The 18,209-nt window shown below is 38.3% G+C and overlaps 1 protein-coding gene across 3 annotated transcripts in view; it reads right to left on the bottom strand.

The window, feature by feature from the left end:
* The window catches only part of Lypla1 (lysophospholipase 1), a 34,586-nt gene extending 24,435 nt beyond the window's left edge, over positions 1-10,151 (bottom strand). For all 3 annotated transcript variants that reach the window (XM_077800429.1, XM_077800430.1, XM_077800431.1), the window contains exons 1-2: positions 9,967-10,151; positions 9,110-9,141 (exon numbers count right to left, since the gene is read on the bottom strand). In XM_077800429.1, coding sequence (XP_077656555.1) covers positions 9,110-9,141; positions 9,967-10,035 — 101 coding nt within the window. In that variant the 5' untranslated portion in view covers positions 10,036-10,151. The remainder of the gene's footprint in view (positions 1-9,109; positions 9,142-9,966) is intronic.
* Between the last annotated feature and the right edge of the window lie 8,058 nt (positions 10,152-18,209).

Genomic DNA, 18,209 nt, shown 5'->3' with positions numbered 1-18,209 from the left:
CATTTATAGTCAAATAATTTTTTAAAAATAAGTTATCAATGGACCTTTATTTTATTTATTTATACGCGATGTAGTGAATCAAACCCAGTGCCTCACACATGCCAGGCAAGTGCTCTACCACTGAGCCACAACCCCAGCCCTATGGTCAAATAATTTTTTACAATAGTGCCAAGGTAATTTAGTTGGAAAAGAAGAGTCTTTTCAACAAATGTTGAGATAAATGCATATTCACATGAAAAGAAAATGAAGGTGAACCCTTATTTCATGTAAGATAAACTTAAAATGGATCAAAGATCTAAATAATAGCTAAGCTTATAAAATTGAAGAAAAACCATGCAATGCTTAATGACTCTGGATTGGAGAATTATTTCTTGATATAACACTAAAAGCATAAGTAACCAAAAAAAAAAAAAGTGGCGTGGAATTCATCAGGATTAAAAACTATTGAGCCTCAAAGGATCCTAGTAGCAAGAGAATAAAAAGACAACCCATGAAATGGCTTTACAAGTTATATATCTGAAAAGAGTTTAATGTCCACAATATATAAAAAATTCTTTAAAGTCAACAATAAAAAGAGAACTCAATGTAAAAAATGGGCAAAGTAGAAGGGTATGGTGACACCGTCTATAATTCTAGCTATTGGGAGGCTGAGGTAGAAGAATTAGAGGTTTATGGCCAGCTTGGACAATCTATCTAGACCTTGTCTCAAAATAAAGTAAATAAATACAGGTTCGGGGCTAGCTCAGTGGTAGATGCTTATCTAGCATGCATGAAGCCTTAGGTTTGATCCAAGCATTGGGGTGGGACGGGTAAAGTATGTGAATATATATCAGATAGATAGTTCTTCCAAAGAAGCATACAGATGGCCAAGAAGCACATGAAAAGTTGTTCAACATTAATAGCTACTAGAAAATGAAATAAAAAAATGACAGATAATCAGAACCTTCATATATTACTGGAAGAAATGTAAAACTGCAATCACCGTGAAAATCATCTGGGAGTGCCTCAAAGGGTTACATGTAGAGTTATCATTGACTCAGCAATTCTACTTCTTGGTATATATACCCTAGAGAACTGAATACATATGTGCATGCATCCTGTACATCAATGTTCTGAGCAGCATTATTCATAACAGTTACAAAGCAGAAACAACCCAAATACTTCATCAACTGATTACCATTTTAAAATGTGGTATTACACATACAATGAAATTCTAACTCAGCCATAAAAGAAATTCAATCATATACATACTATAACATATATGAACCTGAAAAATATTACGCTAAGCAAAAGAAGTCAGAAACAAAAAAACCCAATACTATTCTAATCATATTTCTATTATTATTATTATTATTATTATTATATTTTTAGTTGTAGATGGACACAACACCTTCATTTTGTTTAGTTTTTTTATGTGGTGCTTGAGATTGAACCCAGTGCCTTTCACATGCTAGGCAAGTGCTCTACCACTGAGCCACAACCCCAGCCTATCTAATCATATTTCTATGCAACATCCAGAATAAATAAATGCATAGATAAAGAAAGGAGATTGGGCATTGCCAAGAAGAGGACTGAGTAGTCTGCTAATGAATGTGGTGCTTCTTCTTGGGATGTTGTAAATATTATATAATTAAGGTGGTTTTAATTAAGGTGATTAATACTAAAAACTACTAAGTTGCATAATTTAAAAGAGTAGACTTTACAGTATGTGAATTACACCTCAATAAATAAAGATAACAAATAACAGGGCAGAAATGGTCATTATTTGCCAATCTCTGTTACACAGAAGATACATTAAGAACCCTTATATGAAATTCTACACGTGAAAAAGAAATGGGAATTTGGGGTTCTAGTCTCAATTCTGCCACTATCTAGAAGTGTGGCATTAGTAGTTCTCAAAAATGTAGTTCAATGGACCTGTAGTCAATAGCAAATTCCTGGACCCCATCCCAGAACTAATGAATCAGAAACTTGGACAGTGGAGCCCAACAATTTAGTCCTTCAGGAGATTTTGATGCATACTAACCTATGAGAATCAACACCTCGGAAGTCCTCAGTTTTCCACCCATAACCTGAACTAACTTCTAGATGATCTTGAAGATCCTTACAGGTTGTAAAAATATTTTGACTTTAACTATAGTAATATAAAAGTATGGTCAACTTGTGTCCAGTCCTTTTAATAATTTTCAAAGTCAATGAAAATCTCAAGATTTAAAAATTCAATACAAAGCTTCAATTAAAGTTTAATATTTAGAAATTTAGATCAGAATATATTTCATTTTATTACTAGAAAAAAAGAAGGAAGTCAGGCGCAGTGACACATGCCTGTAATTCCAGTGGCTTGGGAGGCTGAGGCAAGCGGATTGAGTTTAAAGCCAGCCTCAGCAAAAGTGAGGTGCTAAGCAACTCAGTGAGACCCTGTCTCTAAATAAAATACAAAACAGGGCTAGGGATGTGGCTCAGTGACGAAGTGCCCTGGTACCCATACACCCACAAAAAAGAATGAAAACAAAACACAGACATGCACAAACAAGGTTTATGATCCAGGAGTCTAGGATAAAACACAAGAAATATTATAAATTCATTCCAGGGGCTGGGGTTGAGGCTCAGTGGTAGAGTACTCGCCTAGCGCAGGTTCGATCCTCAGCACCACATAAAATATTTTTAAAATAAATTCATTCCAATCTACTTCCTTCTCAATTGTGCTCTTAAAACAAAACAAAACAAAACAAAAACACTGCAAAGTAACTAAAGCATTATTTGCTATCTGGTAGTAATGGATGACTCTGTTCAAATTTGCACACACACAAAAATGCCACTCTCTACATTCCCTACAGCATATTATTCTTATGAATCTTTCTATTAAATCCTCATCAGTCTTTTCCACTAACTGACCAATAATAAAGTGACCTAAGATAGGTCAAATAAGAAACTAAGACTGAATAATATGTCAAATAATAAGACTGAAAACCCAAACTAGGAGTGATATAAAGTCAGAGCTGGGGTGGTTAACTGTAGAGTGACAGAAAAATGTGACAGCAGAGAAAATTATGCAAATACACAGAAAGAAGCCAAAGTGAGAAACCGTGAGACCAGGGAAAGGTAGCAAGAATAACCTAAGTGTCCCACTTTTACATAGGACATCTGGAACCTCAGAATAAGATCTTATTTGGAAACAGCTCTTTGTAGATATTAACTAGTTAAGGATGGAGATGAGATCATACTACATGAGTCCTAAATGCAGTAACCAGTGTCTCTATACCACAGGAAAGAACACAGATACACTGCAGAGAAGGGTATGTGAAGACAGGCAGAGGCTGAAGGCATGCTGTCTCAGGCCACAGAAAGCCAGGGATATCAGCAACTGGAAGAGGGAGGGAAGGACTAATCTCTCTTTGAGCCTTCAAAAGGAGCATATGTAGCCCTGCTTGATTTTAGGCTTTTGACCTATTCAACTGTGAGAAAAATTTTCTGTTGTTTTAAGCCCTATAGCTTGTGGTTGTTATAGCAATCCTAGAAAACTAAAATATGTGGTAATTGATGTGCCTTGTGTGTCTTGCCCTTTAATTACCATTTATTATTTGTTCAACAAATACTCTGTACTCTTTGAGCCCTGGGATACTATATAAGTTAAACAACAACAAATTCCTTTTGGTGAATTTTATAGTATATAAACTGTATCTTGATAAATTTTTAAAAATCTTTGCCTTCATGGACTTTTTATAATGAACTATCCTTATCCACAAATCCTACTTTTTGCTTAAGCTGAAGGATTTTCATTCCGTGTAAAGAATCTTCAAATCTCTATAATTCTACTAGATCTTTTTTTCTTTCTTTCTTTTTTTTTTTGGTACTGGGGATTGAATTCAGGGGTACTCGATAACTGAGACACATCCCCAGGTCTATTTTGTATTTTATTTAGAGACAGGGTCTCACTGAGTTGCTTGGCGCTTTAGTTGCTGAGGTTGGCTTTGAACTGAAGATTCTCCTGTCGCAGCCTCCCAAGCTGCTGGGATTACAGGCATGCATCACGGCGCCTGGCTCTATTAGATCTTGATTATAGAAAGACTAGCAAACTTAGCAAGGTCACAAAACATCCATGTTACCAAACCTATATTATTTACAATCCTCCCATTGTTTGACCTCTCAGTAAAATGTGATCCATTAGCAGTAGATCAGTTCTTTATCTTTCAAACATTCTTTTCTGTGCTTTCACAATCTCCTCGGCCTAGAAAAATCTCACAAAGACTGGTAGTACAGAGCCTAATTCCTGGAGTATATGGAGGCCTGGGGTGTAGTGGGGTGAGAATGGTGGCTCATGAAGAGGATTGAGCTGTCCACCTGTCCTTTCTTCCTCCTTCATTCTCCTTAATTGGAACTGGTTTCAGCTATCACATTCAAAGGGTAGGAGGAATCCCAGAGACTCAGGAGGCTGAGGCAGGAGGACTGTAAGTTCGAAATCAGCCTCAGCAACTTAGAAAGACCCTACCTAAAAATAACATATAAAAAGGGGGACTTACCTCACTGGTATAGCGCCCTTTGGTTCAATCTCTAGTGCAAAACAAATACCAAAAAAGAAAGGTAGGGGGAGGCCAGGCATGGTGGCACATGCCAGTAATCCCAGCATTCAGGAGGATGAGGCAGGAGGAACACAAGTGTAAGGTCAGCCTTGGCAACTCAGTGAGAGTCTGTTTCAAAAGGAAAAGGGCTGGGGATGTAGCTTAACGGTAGTTGGCCCCTCATGTAGGAAGCACAGCTGTGGGCTAATACAGGTGGAAAGAGCACACTAGAGCTGCACTACTGCTAGAAATGCAGGAGTAGACGCCAGGCTCCTCTTGGAACTACAGATATAGAAAGGGGGAAAGCTATAATAAATCCGGGGTGCTGGGGTAGAATATGAGGAATCAATTTCAACTAAATGTAGACATATTCATTGCCCTGTACACTAAAAGAGCTAGAAGAAACAACTGAAGAAATCAGCACACACAGTACTCAGGTCTTGGTTCTTTTTTGTTTTTTTGTACCTGGGATTGAACCCAAGGGTGCTTAACTACTGAGCCACATCCCCAGCCCTTTTTATTTTTTATTTTAAGACAGGGTCTTGTTAGGTTGCTTACAGTCTTGCTAAGTTGCTGAGGTTGGCTTTAAACCTGAAATTTTCCTGCCTCAGCTTCTTGAGCCCTGGAATTATAGGAATGTACCACCACACCCGGCAGATCTTGGTTTTTAAATACAATTCTCTACTGAAAGCACCCAGACTCTTAGAAAAATGGCTAAGTCCAGAAACAGAGCAGGAAAAATATAAGATGATCCTGGCAAAGATTTTGTTTTAATCAAAGCAAAAGAATTGCAAATAATGATAAAAATATATCCAAAAGACATGAGCACTATCCTGAAAGTATTGGATGTATTTTTCTCTGAGGGTTACACTCTTGTTCAATCTGTCATTTATTTCATTCAAGTTGTCTTACACAGGGAATGACCGTTTGATTGGGCAAAAGGGGAAGAGGGGAGGGAACATAGGGGCAGGAAAGATGGTGGAGTGAGATGGACACCATTACCCTAGGTACATGTATGACTGCACATATGGTGTGACGCTACGTTGTGTACAACCAGAGAAATGAAAAGTTGTGCTGCGATTGTATATAGTGAATCAAAATGCATTCTGCTGTCATATATACGTAATTAGAATAAATAATTTTTTAAAATCAGCAAAATATGTGCCTGAGATAATTCAATGAGACAAGTACAGCAACATTTCTGAGGTACTCTTGACAAAAAGGTACAAATCACAAGGAGACATCAGAAAACCCAAACTGAGGGACATTCTACAAAGTAAATGGCCTGTATTTTTTTAAAAAAATAAAAAGGTCATGAAAGACAAGGAAGGACTATACCAGACTAAAGGAGACTAAGGAAACATGATAACTAAATGTTATATGTGACTCTGGATTAGATCCTGGAGCGACGAGGGTCAATACTGGAAATCAAGTCAAATGAAGGAAATGTGAATGCAGTTGATGAATTAGATGGAAGCATTAAATCAGTGTTAACTTCTTGATTGGTGGTTATAGTGTGGTTGTTTGGGAGTACCCTGCAATTAAAAATACATGCTTAGGGTTGGGGATGTGGCTTAGTGGTAGAGTTCTTGCCTAGCATGAGCCCTAGGTTCAATCCTTACACTACAACACACACACACACACACACACACACACACACACACACTCTTATTAAATATGGAGGAATGAAGCAACATGTCTGCAACTTATTCTTATGGTTCCAAATATTAAAAATTGAGCAATCTAAGTGAAAAGTATATAAAGCTGAAAATGCTATTTCTATAACTTACATAAATTTGAAGTTATTTTAAAGCTAAAAAATTTAAAACACAACAGTAAAATATAGCCTATTAAATAAATTTGAGTCCACATTAAATAAACTCAAGAAGCAAAGTAAAAAACAGAAAAGGATGGAGTTAAAAGTATCATAATAATAATTGATTCAAGTAAGATTTATCCAGATGCTAGGTGAAAGTCTGATGAGGAACTATTTACATGATTTCAAAGTTATCTTCCTTCAACCTGCTTTTTTAATTACAAAGGGAAATAACTGCAGTAGAGAAACTTGGAAGACACCGCCTTAATCAAGTGATTCAAGTTAATGCTAATAGTGGGACAAATGGCATCATTCATCTTTTGATATGACAGTACAAACAGGACATATCGATTTTATGGTATTCATATTAAAAAATGCACAGATAGATCTAATCATAAGGAATACTACACAAACTGACTAGCCCCAGCTTTGTAAAATTATCTATGTCGCAAAAACAAAAAAGCTTGAGAAATTCTGCCAGATTAAAGACTAAAGAGATGTGACAATTAAATGCAACATGTGAATAGGAACTGGATTGCAGGGGGAAAAGATGGCTACAAAGTACATTACGGGAACAAATTGGCAAAGTTTGAATATGTAGTATATTAGATAATATTCAATGTCCTGAATTTGTTAATTGTTCTGTGGTTATACAAGAGACTCTTTATATATTCATACAGCATTTAATTTATATTTAGTTTACATTACTTAAGAGATTATGCTAAAGTATATGGAAGTAAAGAATCTTATCTGCAATTTAGTCTCAAAGGGTACAGTAAACAGTGTGTATTTCATAAGTACAGAGATTAGTAAGTCTAGGTAATGGATATTGAGTATCTATTATTCTTGAAACTCTTCTATAAATTTTAAACTATTTCAAAAGAAGCATTTCTTAAAATGAGATAAAAAGAGCTTATCTCTGGGTCTTGGAATCTCAACTCATTTTCATTCTCTTTTTAAACATATTTGCATTTGAAAAATTTTTTTTTACAATACAAAGGTAACATTTTCAAAACCATAACAAACACTATTTTTATTTTAGAAAGAAAACTGATTTCCTGCAATACAATATGATCTAAAAGTATTTCTTCAAATAGTAGTTTCACAGTTCATTATACCACTTTGATGTTCAGATGTATTCTGTGAAAGTTAAACATTAAATTGCCACTTGACAGATTGGCTGGGTCTGAATTTCATCATGAATTCATGGAACCAACACAGAGTCAACTTTTCTTCAGTGTTGGGTTACGACATATTTTCAGAACTGGAGACCTTTAGTTTTTTGTTTTACATAAACTTAAATCAAGATGTCACAGATGCTGCTGGTATTTATTTTTAATCTTATCTTGATTTTCTTCACCATCTCCACTCTTAATTTCAGTTTGGAATCTGGCTATACTGGACTCCACAGAGACTCTGCCTCTACTGAGGCAATTTTTGCTTGGACTGGTTCTTCAGACCCTGAAGTTCTCCTTATGGCAAGGTTATATGACAGCAAGCATCTCCCTGGCTTCCATTCAGTAAAATAAAAATCTGTCATTTTCATCGGACTATTGATTGCCAGAAAGTCTTACAACCTTTCCTATAATTCCATATTTGACTGAGTAGAGATGAAAGAATACAAATAATCTCTTTAAAGAACGGATCTAGCTCATGTCTAAAGCCATAACACCTTGAACACATCCTATCAGCTGATTTTGGAAGCTAAGCAGGGTCAGGCCTGGTTAATACTTAGAAGAGAGAATTAATCTAGCCCAATTCCTGCCTACCTGCTTGCCTATCTTTTTTTTCTTTTTCTTTTCTTTCTTTTTTAGTTGTAGATGGTCACAATACCTTTATTTTGTTTATTTTTATGTGGTTCCAGGATTGACCCTAGTGCCTCACGCATGCTAGGCAAGTGCTCTACCACTGAGCCATAACCCCCCCACCCCCACACACACATACACATCTATTTAGATACCAGGTCTCTTATGTTGCTCAGAGTGGTCAAAAAGTCCTGTGTTCAAGTGTTGCTTTTGCCTCAGCCTACAGAATAGTTGGAACTTCAAGTCTGAGCCACTGCACCCTACCAATATTTCATTTTGAAGAACATTAACTAGTGTTTTGGTTGCTTTATCAAAATGAATTTATCTTCTTTCTTCCAAATACAATTTGGAGTTGCAATTTACAAAAAATATGAACTTAGCATTCATATTTTACCTAAGTTTCAAACTGTTAAAAACCTCTCAAATAAGTAAAAGATAAATCTTAAAGTTAGTACAATAAACTTGTTAGATAAGCCTCCAAATAAATCTTTGAGTTGCCTCCCCTTGTCCTCCAACTGATTTTCTTCTTTAAGGGATCAACTAATCCCTCATTCAGAACTCTATATGCCTTATATTGCCTTTTAACAAAATCAATTAGCCCCTCCCAACCTGTACTGATATTTTAACTCCTCTGGAAGGATCTCAACTGCACACCGGCCTCTACAAACATTCAACTGTTCTCTGGTATCCAATACCCAAAGTAACCAAGGAGTAGTTTACAATTTTAATATGTTTCAGAAATGGGAGCTGAAAAATGATAAATTCAGGATGATATAGGAAAATTCTGGGACTTTTGAAAACACAGAAGATTAGATCTTACCACTTGTCTGTAAAATATTACTAGCAATACTTTTTAATACAATTTCCTCCTCTTAAGACACAAAACCTTTCACCCCCGTTTAAGTACTTTTACTAATAATGGTACTTACCCAGTATCTCCCAATCCATGAAGGAAAATAACCTAAAGAGGAGGAGGAAAAAAGTAAGCAATGCTTAAATCAAGGAGCCCACACACAACTGTAGCTTTGGTTAAGGTGAAAAACTGAATGAAGGTTCTTAAAACGTTAAGACAGAATTCCAGAACACTGTGTAGAATTAATATTATAGACCTCTTTTTAAATGGCAAAACAGCAATCACCTTTTCTACTTTTGGTTCCTAAGATAGTTAACGTGGGGTTTTAGCACTTAGAAGTCCCAGTTAGACATTTTGGAGTGCAAATTATCACATTCCAAGGAAAACAGTTTGTCTCGGTCAAGTAAAACCATGGAGGTCTCATACACTGTAGAATTTTTCCATCACAAAAAGGAGTTTCCGGGGGGCAAATATAAGTTTGCAATTCTTAGGAAACAAGTTCCCTTAAAAAAAAAATCAAGACCTCTTATCTTTTAAGACACTAAAGCTTAAACTTCTGTCCCTTGGGACAGGGGTGCGAGGTAGGACAATACAGCAACGTGCTGGCGGACTTGCCCTCCTCCACACACCGAGTGCAAGCGTGCTGGAGAGGCACCGGCGCGCGTCGCTTCACGCCGGAGCCAGGCAACCGGGGTCCCGGGGCCGCGCTCCTTCTGCAATGCAGAGGCCAGGGGTCAGGGCCGCTCTCCCGGCCAGCTGCGACCCCAGCGGTGTCCCCTCACGGCCCCGGCCGGGACGCACCACCACCCGCATCCCTCCCGGGCGTCCCCCGACCTGGTCGCCCCCGGCCTGCAACGACCCACGCCGCGAGGGGGGACAGACGCCGGGGACGGGCCCTGTGGGCCCCTCCGAGCCCCGGCCGCCGTCACTCACCGCGGCGGTGGCCTTCCGGGCAGCAGGAACGACGGAGGGCAATGGGGCAGACATGTTATTGCCGCACATCCACCGGCTCGCTGGACCGCGCGTCGGAAGCGGAAAGCAGAGCGGGCTCCCGGCCGCGGCCCAAGGGCGTGCGAGCGGCGAGTCCCGGCCCGCGAGTCCGGGCCCGCCCTACCGGGCGCGCGCTCAGGCGCGTGCGCGCCAACGCGGCGCCGCGCCGGCCACCGCGGCTCCTCCGGCTCTCTGGGCTGCCCCGCCCCTCCTCCAGGCCCTCCCGCCGGCCCTCCCCGCGTCACAATGTCCAGGCTTTCCCCGCCCGAGCCTGAGCGCCGCCCGCGCTGACCTCCGCGGGTCTCCATTCCTACCTCTGGTCGCGGTCCCCTGAGCCCGCGCGTGCCCGGTGCGGCGGCGTCGGGGCGGACCCGGGGGAGGCCCAGGCCGGCTGCCGGTCCCTGGAGCCGGGCTCCGTCCTCTGCACCAGCCCCAAACCTTATTGCACCCGACCCTGGGTGCTCCTCCTTTGTCTCCGAAGGCCAGGGTTCGCCCATTTGTAAAAGTAAAAGGGAAAGACTGAGGGCACCCCGCTGGGCTGTGGCTGTGTCCCCATTTGGGTTTGCACCCGTGTGCAGTTTGGGGGTTGACTCCAGCTTGAGTTGGAACAGAAGCCTTTCAGTTGTCACTCAGAAGCCACAACTTCCCTAAACCTGTCCACACTGCTTACAGACGGTCAGATTGCCAAGTGCTACAGATTGAAGCAGAAGTCTAACTGGTCCCTTCCCTGCACTGTTGGGCTGTCTAAAATGTAGTTTATTCAACAACTTTATTGCGTTTTTAATTTATTGCATATGTGGTATGATCTGGTAGGATCCAAGAGATAGTCAAAAAGCTGTGAGCAGCAGGGTGTGGTGGCACATGCCCGTAAATCTCAGGTAGGCTGAGGCAGGAGGATGGCAATTTCATTTTTCAATATCCGACCATCAGTAAGTAGTGTGATCTCATTTACATGAAATATCTAGAATAGAAAATTTCTTGGAGACAGAAAGTAGATTAAATGATATTAAGGCTTAAGGGATGGGAGAATAAAGAGAGATTCCTTAAAGTTTATAGAGTTTTTGTTTAGGGTAATGAAAAAGTTTTGGAAATAGATTCTGGTGAACGTTGGACAACATTTTTTTCATGCAATTAATGCTATTGAATTTTATACTTAAAAATGTTTAAAAGGCAAATATTACATAGTATACACAACCACAAATTTTTAAAGTTAATATTATAATGTGTTAGTCATCTTTTCTTTGTTTATTACATACCTAAAAAAACCCACTTAGGAAAGGGAAGATTTATTTTGGCTTATGGTTTCAAAGTTTTAAGTCCAGGATTGGTTGGCTCCAAGATAGAAACATCATGGCGGAAAGTTGTTGCAAAGGAAAGCTGCTCATCTCATGGCATCTATGAAGCAGAGAGTCAGAGAAGAAGGGATTAGGGAAAAGATAGTCTTAAGGGTATGTCCCCCAAGGACCAGTTCCTTCAACTAAGTTCTATCTTCTTCCCTTTTCATCGCCTCCAAATAGTCCATTCAGATTATGAATTCATAGATGGATGAAAATGAAGCTAATGCCCTCATGATCAAATCACTTCTCCAAAGCCTACCTCTGAATACTGCTGCACTGGAGACCAAGTCTTCAACACATGAGCCTTTGGGGGGGGACATTCCAGATCTGAACCATAACATGTAATATACCCAAACTACTGAACTGTACACTTAAAAAAAATTTTTTTTTAGTTGTAGTCAGACACAATACCTTTATTTTATTTATTTTTATGTGGTGCTGAGGATCGAACCCAGCGCCTTGCACTGCTGGGCGAGCGCTGTACCGCTGAACCATAACCCAGCCCTCATCTGTACATTTTTTTAAAAGAAAACTTTTTTCTTTTTTCACTAGGTGCGGTGGTACATACTTATAATCCCAGTGGCTGAGGAGGCTGAGGCAGGAGGATCGAGAGTTCAAAGCCAGCCTCAGCAACATAGCCAGACCTTGTCTCTAAATAAAATATTTTTCAAAAGGGCTGGGGATGTGGATCAGTGGTTGAGTGTTCTGAGTTCAATCCCTGGTACCAAGAAAGAAAGAAAGAAAAAAAAAATAACTGCAGGCAGGCTAAAGGTCGAAGTACTGGCAGCCAATCATATTATGTACTTGTGCTCCTAATTTTCTATCCCTGGCAGCTTGTGTCTGAACTCAGGGTTAAGACTGATAGTCCCATGCCTTGCACAGAACCTCCTTAAGCAGGGTGTCACCATAGCAACTGGGCAATCTTGACCTATATCTTTGCACAGCAAGTTCCCAATCTAGGGCAGTCTCCTGCTTTGAGACAGATACCCTGATCCAAGTCACCACTCCCCACATTAGTCCATAATTTGCCTGCAGTAGCTGATGTCATTTAAAGTTGGGGGACAGGACAGTAATTACCCTTGGAGTAATTTCTAGAGCCTTTAAGTTAAAAAAAATTTTTTTTCACCACTTAGTTATCATGAGGGGAATATTCTTCCATATCCCTATACCCCCCTTCTGGAAGTTCCTGTCTTTATCTGTTGCTTTTTAAGTTAGTTTGAATAGTGTATATATTTCATGGAATTTGATTTCAGGTAATTTCATTTAAATCGTTGAGTTTATTGATTCAAAGTTTTTCACTATATTCCAATCTCATTTTTTAATGTCTGAAGAATTTATAATGATGTTTCATCTGCCATTCCTAATGTTAGTAGTTTGTGTCTTTACTCTTACCCTTGATGGTCTGGCTTAGTTTCTAAATGATATTGACCTCATATAATCTGCTTTTTATTTAATTGTTTTCCTCTTTTTTATTTCATTGGCTTTTTTTCTTTTGCCATTTTCTGGCTCTTTTATTGTCTTTTACCTTTTTTATTTTAATTTTCTTCCCCCTAGCTTTTTTAGCTCATTGATTTGAGAGTTTTCTTCTTTACTAGTGTTTTTTTATTTTAATTTTTTTAAATTTTTTTTTAAAGAGAGAAGGGGGGAGAGAGAGAGAGAGAGAGAGAGAGAGAGAGAGAGAGAGAATTTATTTATTTATTTTAGTTCTCGGCGGACACAACATCTTTGTTTGTATGTGGTGCTGAGGATCGAACCCGGGCCGCACGCATGCCAGGCGAGCGCGCTACCGCTTGAGCCACATCCCCAGCTTTTTTTTTTAATTTTTAAAAATTTATTTTGTAGTTAAAGCACCGGAGCTCAATCTCTAGTTAACAACAACAACAACAAGAACAAAAAATGTATTTTTAAAAAGTTTTGTTTGTGTCTTTGTATTTCTATTGCACAGTGCTGCAATAAATAAAATGAAACCACAGGGCAGCAAAATGTGTGATTTTTACTTCAGGGTTAAGCATAGGAAATGAAATCCCAAAGGTGTTTACCTCACAAAGCTATATAGGAAAAGAAAAGTGAATCATTTGTACAACTAGCCAGATGAAATCTACACCCGCTAAATTGTTTTGCATTCTTTCAGGTAAAGAAAACAAAGATTAATTACTTGGAGAAGAAATTACATAAGTCTTACTTAGACTAAAGAAATACCTAGTATGTTAACATACTACTTTCACAAATCTTAAACAACCATATGTAGCCTGATGTCATTAGTTTCCAAGAACAGCTTAACCATACCCCATACATTTTTATGTTATGCTTTGGTTTCACCCTATTAAATATATTCATTTTTTTCCTTTTTTGACGTATGGGTTATTTAAAAAAATATATTATTTCACTTTCTCAAATGTGTCCCACTTTTCTATACAATCTCTATTTTAATCTTTATTTATTTATCTTATGGTATTGGGGATAGAACCCAGGGTGATGTGCTAGTAAAAACAGAAGGTTTGTGTCTCCTCCGAACTCATATGTTGAGATCCTCATCCCTAATGTGGTATTAGGAGGCAGGGCTGTTAGGAGACAATTAACTCATAAGGGTGAGTACCCTTATAAAAAAGACCCTGAAAGAGGGCATCATCCAAATCCAACCAAGTTAGCATTCTGATCGCTACTTTTCAGCCTTCATAACTGACAAATCAATGTTTGTGGTTAAGCCACCCACTATGATAATTTGTGTATCAGCTTAATTGACTAAGATGTATTTATTAGCATGATTTTTTGCTTGTTTCTCCTGCTTGGGAAAATTCTGCTTATAGGATTATAAATTTATAACTTATTAAATTCAGGGAATTTTTTTTTTTTAGTTCTCAATGAACCTTTATTTTATTTATTTATATGTAGGGCTGAGAATCAAACCAGTGCCTCACTCATGCTAGGCAAGCGCTCTCTAACTGAGCCACAACCCTAGCGCAAATTCAGCCATTGGTTCTTTAACTATTTTTGTCCCATCCTCTCCCCTTTTGGGAATCCTATTACACCCATATCAGGACACTTGGTGTTATTTCACAATTCACAGATATTGTGTTGTTCATTTTCCAAGTCCTTCCTCTATCTCATTTTAAGTGATTTCTATGGTTGTCTTCAAGTTTATTAATCTTTTCTTTTTTAAACAGGATCTAATCTGCTGATAATCTTATTCAGTCCATTTTTTCTACTAGGACATTATATTTTTCTTCTCTAGATTTCTATGTGTAGATTTTTTTTTTCTTTTAGAGTAGCAAAGTGCTATTATTTTCCCCTCGTCCAGTGCTTTTTAAAAAAATTGTGGTAAGCCATTGGGTACAGTGGCACATGCCTATAATTCCAGAGTCTTGGGAGGCTGAAGTAGGACAATCCCAAGTTCAAAACCAGTGTTGGTAATTTAGCAAGGCCCTAAGCAATTTAGTGAGAGCCTGTCTCAAAAAATAAAAATGAAAACATCTGGGGATATGGCTCAGTGGTTAAGTGCCTTTGTGTTTAATCTTTGGTACCATAATAACAATAACAATAATAATTAATAACAACAACAATAACAAATAAAAAATCATGGCTAAAAACATAACATTTACCATCTTAATCATTTTTAAATAAACAATTCACTTGTGTTAATTATATTTGCATTGTTGTGAATTAGATTTTTGTATATCTTTCATATTTTTTCTTATATTTTTTTTAGTTGTAGGTAGACACAATATTCTTATTTTATTTATTTATTTTTTTGTGGTGCTGAGGATTGAACCCAGTGTGTGGTTTTTTGTAGCGCTGTACCATTGAGCTACAACCCCAGCCCTCATATTTTTTCTTAAAAGGCTCATCCTTCTACCTTCTTAAACATATGAACTCTATTTATACTGCTTTAAAACTATCTTAACAATTTCTATCACCTGTGTCACGTCTAGGTCTGTTTAAATTGAGTGATTTTTTTTTCTTTTCATCATAGCTCTGTTTTTTCTTTTTATTTGCCTACATGGTATTTAAAACACACACATACACACACACACACAAATGTCAGATATTGTGAATTTTACCTTGTCAGTTGACATGGTTCCACATATTTTATTGGTTTGTTTGTTTTTGGTGGTGGTTGTAGATTTTTTTTTTAAGTTTGTGACTTTATTTGGGGATTCAATTAAGTCAATTATAGTCAATTTGGTCCTTTTGAAGCTTGCCTTTTCACGTTTTTTAGCTCGTAATGCAGGGTGATTTGATCTCCATACTGATACAATACCTTTTTGAGAATGCCCCTTTCCATGAGCAAATTTTTTTGTTGGACTGGTGGGAACGTAAAGTATTCCCAACCTTATGTGAGCTCTCAGACTGTTTCTACCTGACTCTTTCTGGCTCTTCCTATGGCTTTGAATTGCATACATGTGCTGATAGATTTGCTTTTGGAACCCTCCCTGTGCAGCTCTCTCATCTTTTATGCTCAGCCCAATAAATTCTAATAAAGCTCCCTATGTAAACTATGTCTTCTCAGGTCAGGGAGACCACAGGCCTCTTTTGGATATTTCCTCAGAGCATGTACCTTGGAAATTCTCTCCAGGAAATAAGCTGGAGCAACAGTATGTCTTTTGTTTCGTTTTTTCTCCAGATATCTCTTTCAATGGCTGTTACTTAATATCTGGAAACTCTCATTTCATATATTTTGTCTGGTTTCTTAGTTGTGTATAGTGGAAGGATAAATCTCATTTTTAAAAAATCTGGTTGTTTCTACTTCATCACCTGGAAGAATATTCTCAAAAATACCATATAGTCATTATTCAGTATCTTTAGGGGATTGCTCTCAGGGACCACCCACCTTGCCACTGATACCAAAATCCACTGATGCCCAAGTTCCTTATGTAAAATGATATAGTATGTTCATATAACTTATATACAAGTTCCTACACATTAAAAACATCTTTAGGTTCCTTATAATACTAATATAAAGTACTGTGTAATTTAGGGAATAATGACAAGAAGATGTCTATACATGTTTAGCACATATGATTTTTATTTTTTTTTGGATTCTGGGGAGTGAACCCTGGGGCACTCTACCACTGAACTACACCTCCAGCCTTCTCTAGTTTTAATTTGTTTTGAGACAGGGTCCACTAATTTGCCCAGGCTGGCCTCAATTTATGATTCTCCTGCCTCAAGCCTTCCAAGTCACTGGTATTGTAGGCATGTGCCACCATGCCTACACAACAAACACAATTTTTTTTTTTCAAATATTTTTGATCTTCTGTTGGTTGAATCCATGGTTACAGAACACGGATATGGAGAGTGAAATGTACTCTGTTCATGGATATATATACAAGAACAGAAAAAAACATAAAAGTATGGGAAAGATAAATTCTAAATTCAAAGTAGTAGTTACTTTGGGGAAGCTGGGAGAAAGAGGAATGTGATTATGTATAAAATAGACCTGTTACTATATGTGTAATGGTTCATAAGTGGGTATTAGGCATTTATTATTAGTTATATTTAACATCAGACCATCTAGAATATTTCATAATGAAAAGATCCAAAATAGAAAAAGTTTTCTCTCTTTTTTCTTTCTTTCTTTTTTAAAGAAAGAAACCATAAAAATACTGGGAGGTGTTATGCCAGATTCGTGGGACCCCAATAGATCTCTGGGAGCCGATCCGATGCAATCACACAAGAGTCTTTACTGCAAGCTCGAACCTGGACTCACAACCGTTCCCGATGCGGCGGTCCCAGGGAGTAATCCCGGTCCTTTGTTCAGTGAGATTTTATAGGTTTGGGGGGTACTCTATGCGTCACAACATCACACAGCAAATCATTCCATACCTCGGGAAAGTCAAACAACAACTCTTAACATTGATTAGCACACTCACTGGTGGGAACAAGTTGGGTAGGGGTGATTGGTTAGTACAAGAGGGGGATTCTTTTGAACTGATTGGTTTAGGCCACAAGGAGTGTATGTGCTAAACTACATGGTTTCCCAACATGTTATCAAACACCATAAACTACTTGGGGGTCATCTGGCATCCCAGGTATTTTCCCTGTCTCATGCTGATTGGAGGTTGCTGGGGGGGGGGGTGTTGTGGGTCCTCACCTAGCCTCATTGAGTCAGGGACACCTGGCGTCTCAAATCTCTCCTGTTATTTGTAGGTAAACAACTCAGCAGGGTGGGTATGTGCCTAGGAGTGTTCTGTGAGTTTTTCCAAGGACAAGGGTCACACCCCCTTCCTTGGACAGGCTTTGATCTGAGGTAGAGGCTGATTTCTCAAAAATGGAGTCACATTAGTTTCTCAGAGGAAAAAAAGCATGTATATCTTAGTGGGATTTATAAACTTGATAAAACCTTTTATTCCTTCCTTCAAATGTATGTGTAATATATAAACAAAAGTCTTGAAATTATAATCAACTATCATAAAATCATGGAGCCAGTTCTATACCATTTCTTTGATTTTTGCTCTGAGAATTCAATAAGGAGAGTATTTCCATAGTGTTCTGTACTTTTAGAAAATCTTAAGGTAGACTGGCTGAAGCTAGGAAAACTGGAATGTTGAATAGGGAAAATGAGGAAACATGCTAAGGGTTCATTCTTCCAGCTCTGTAAAAATAGTAGAAAACTATTTCCTCAATCTTAGGGGGATGAGGTAGCAATAAGACTTCCCAAGCCACTTTGTGTTTCTACTGTGTGCCTACCAGTGAGACCAGAACTGGCAATACTGATGACCTTGTACAGTGGGAGAACTCTTACTACTGCCAGATGTATCTGTGCCTTTCCCTCTGCTTTGTTTTCCTTTGGGTGCAAAGGATCATGGTAGTCTTTAATCATGTTATCCAAATATTCCAGGTTGATTCTCT

Source organism: Urocitellus parryii, chromosome 7 (assembly GCF_045843805.1).
Source record: "Urocitellus parryii isolate mUroPar1 chromosome 7, mUroPar1.hap1, whole genome shotgun sequence".
Taxonomy (NCBI): Eukaryota; Metazoa; Chordata; class Mammalia; order Rodentia; family Sciuridae; genus Urocitellus; species Urocitellus parryii.
This window is presented reverse-complemented; position numbering and strand designations above follow the sequence as displayed.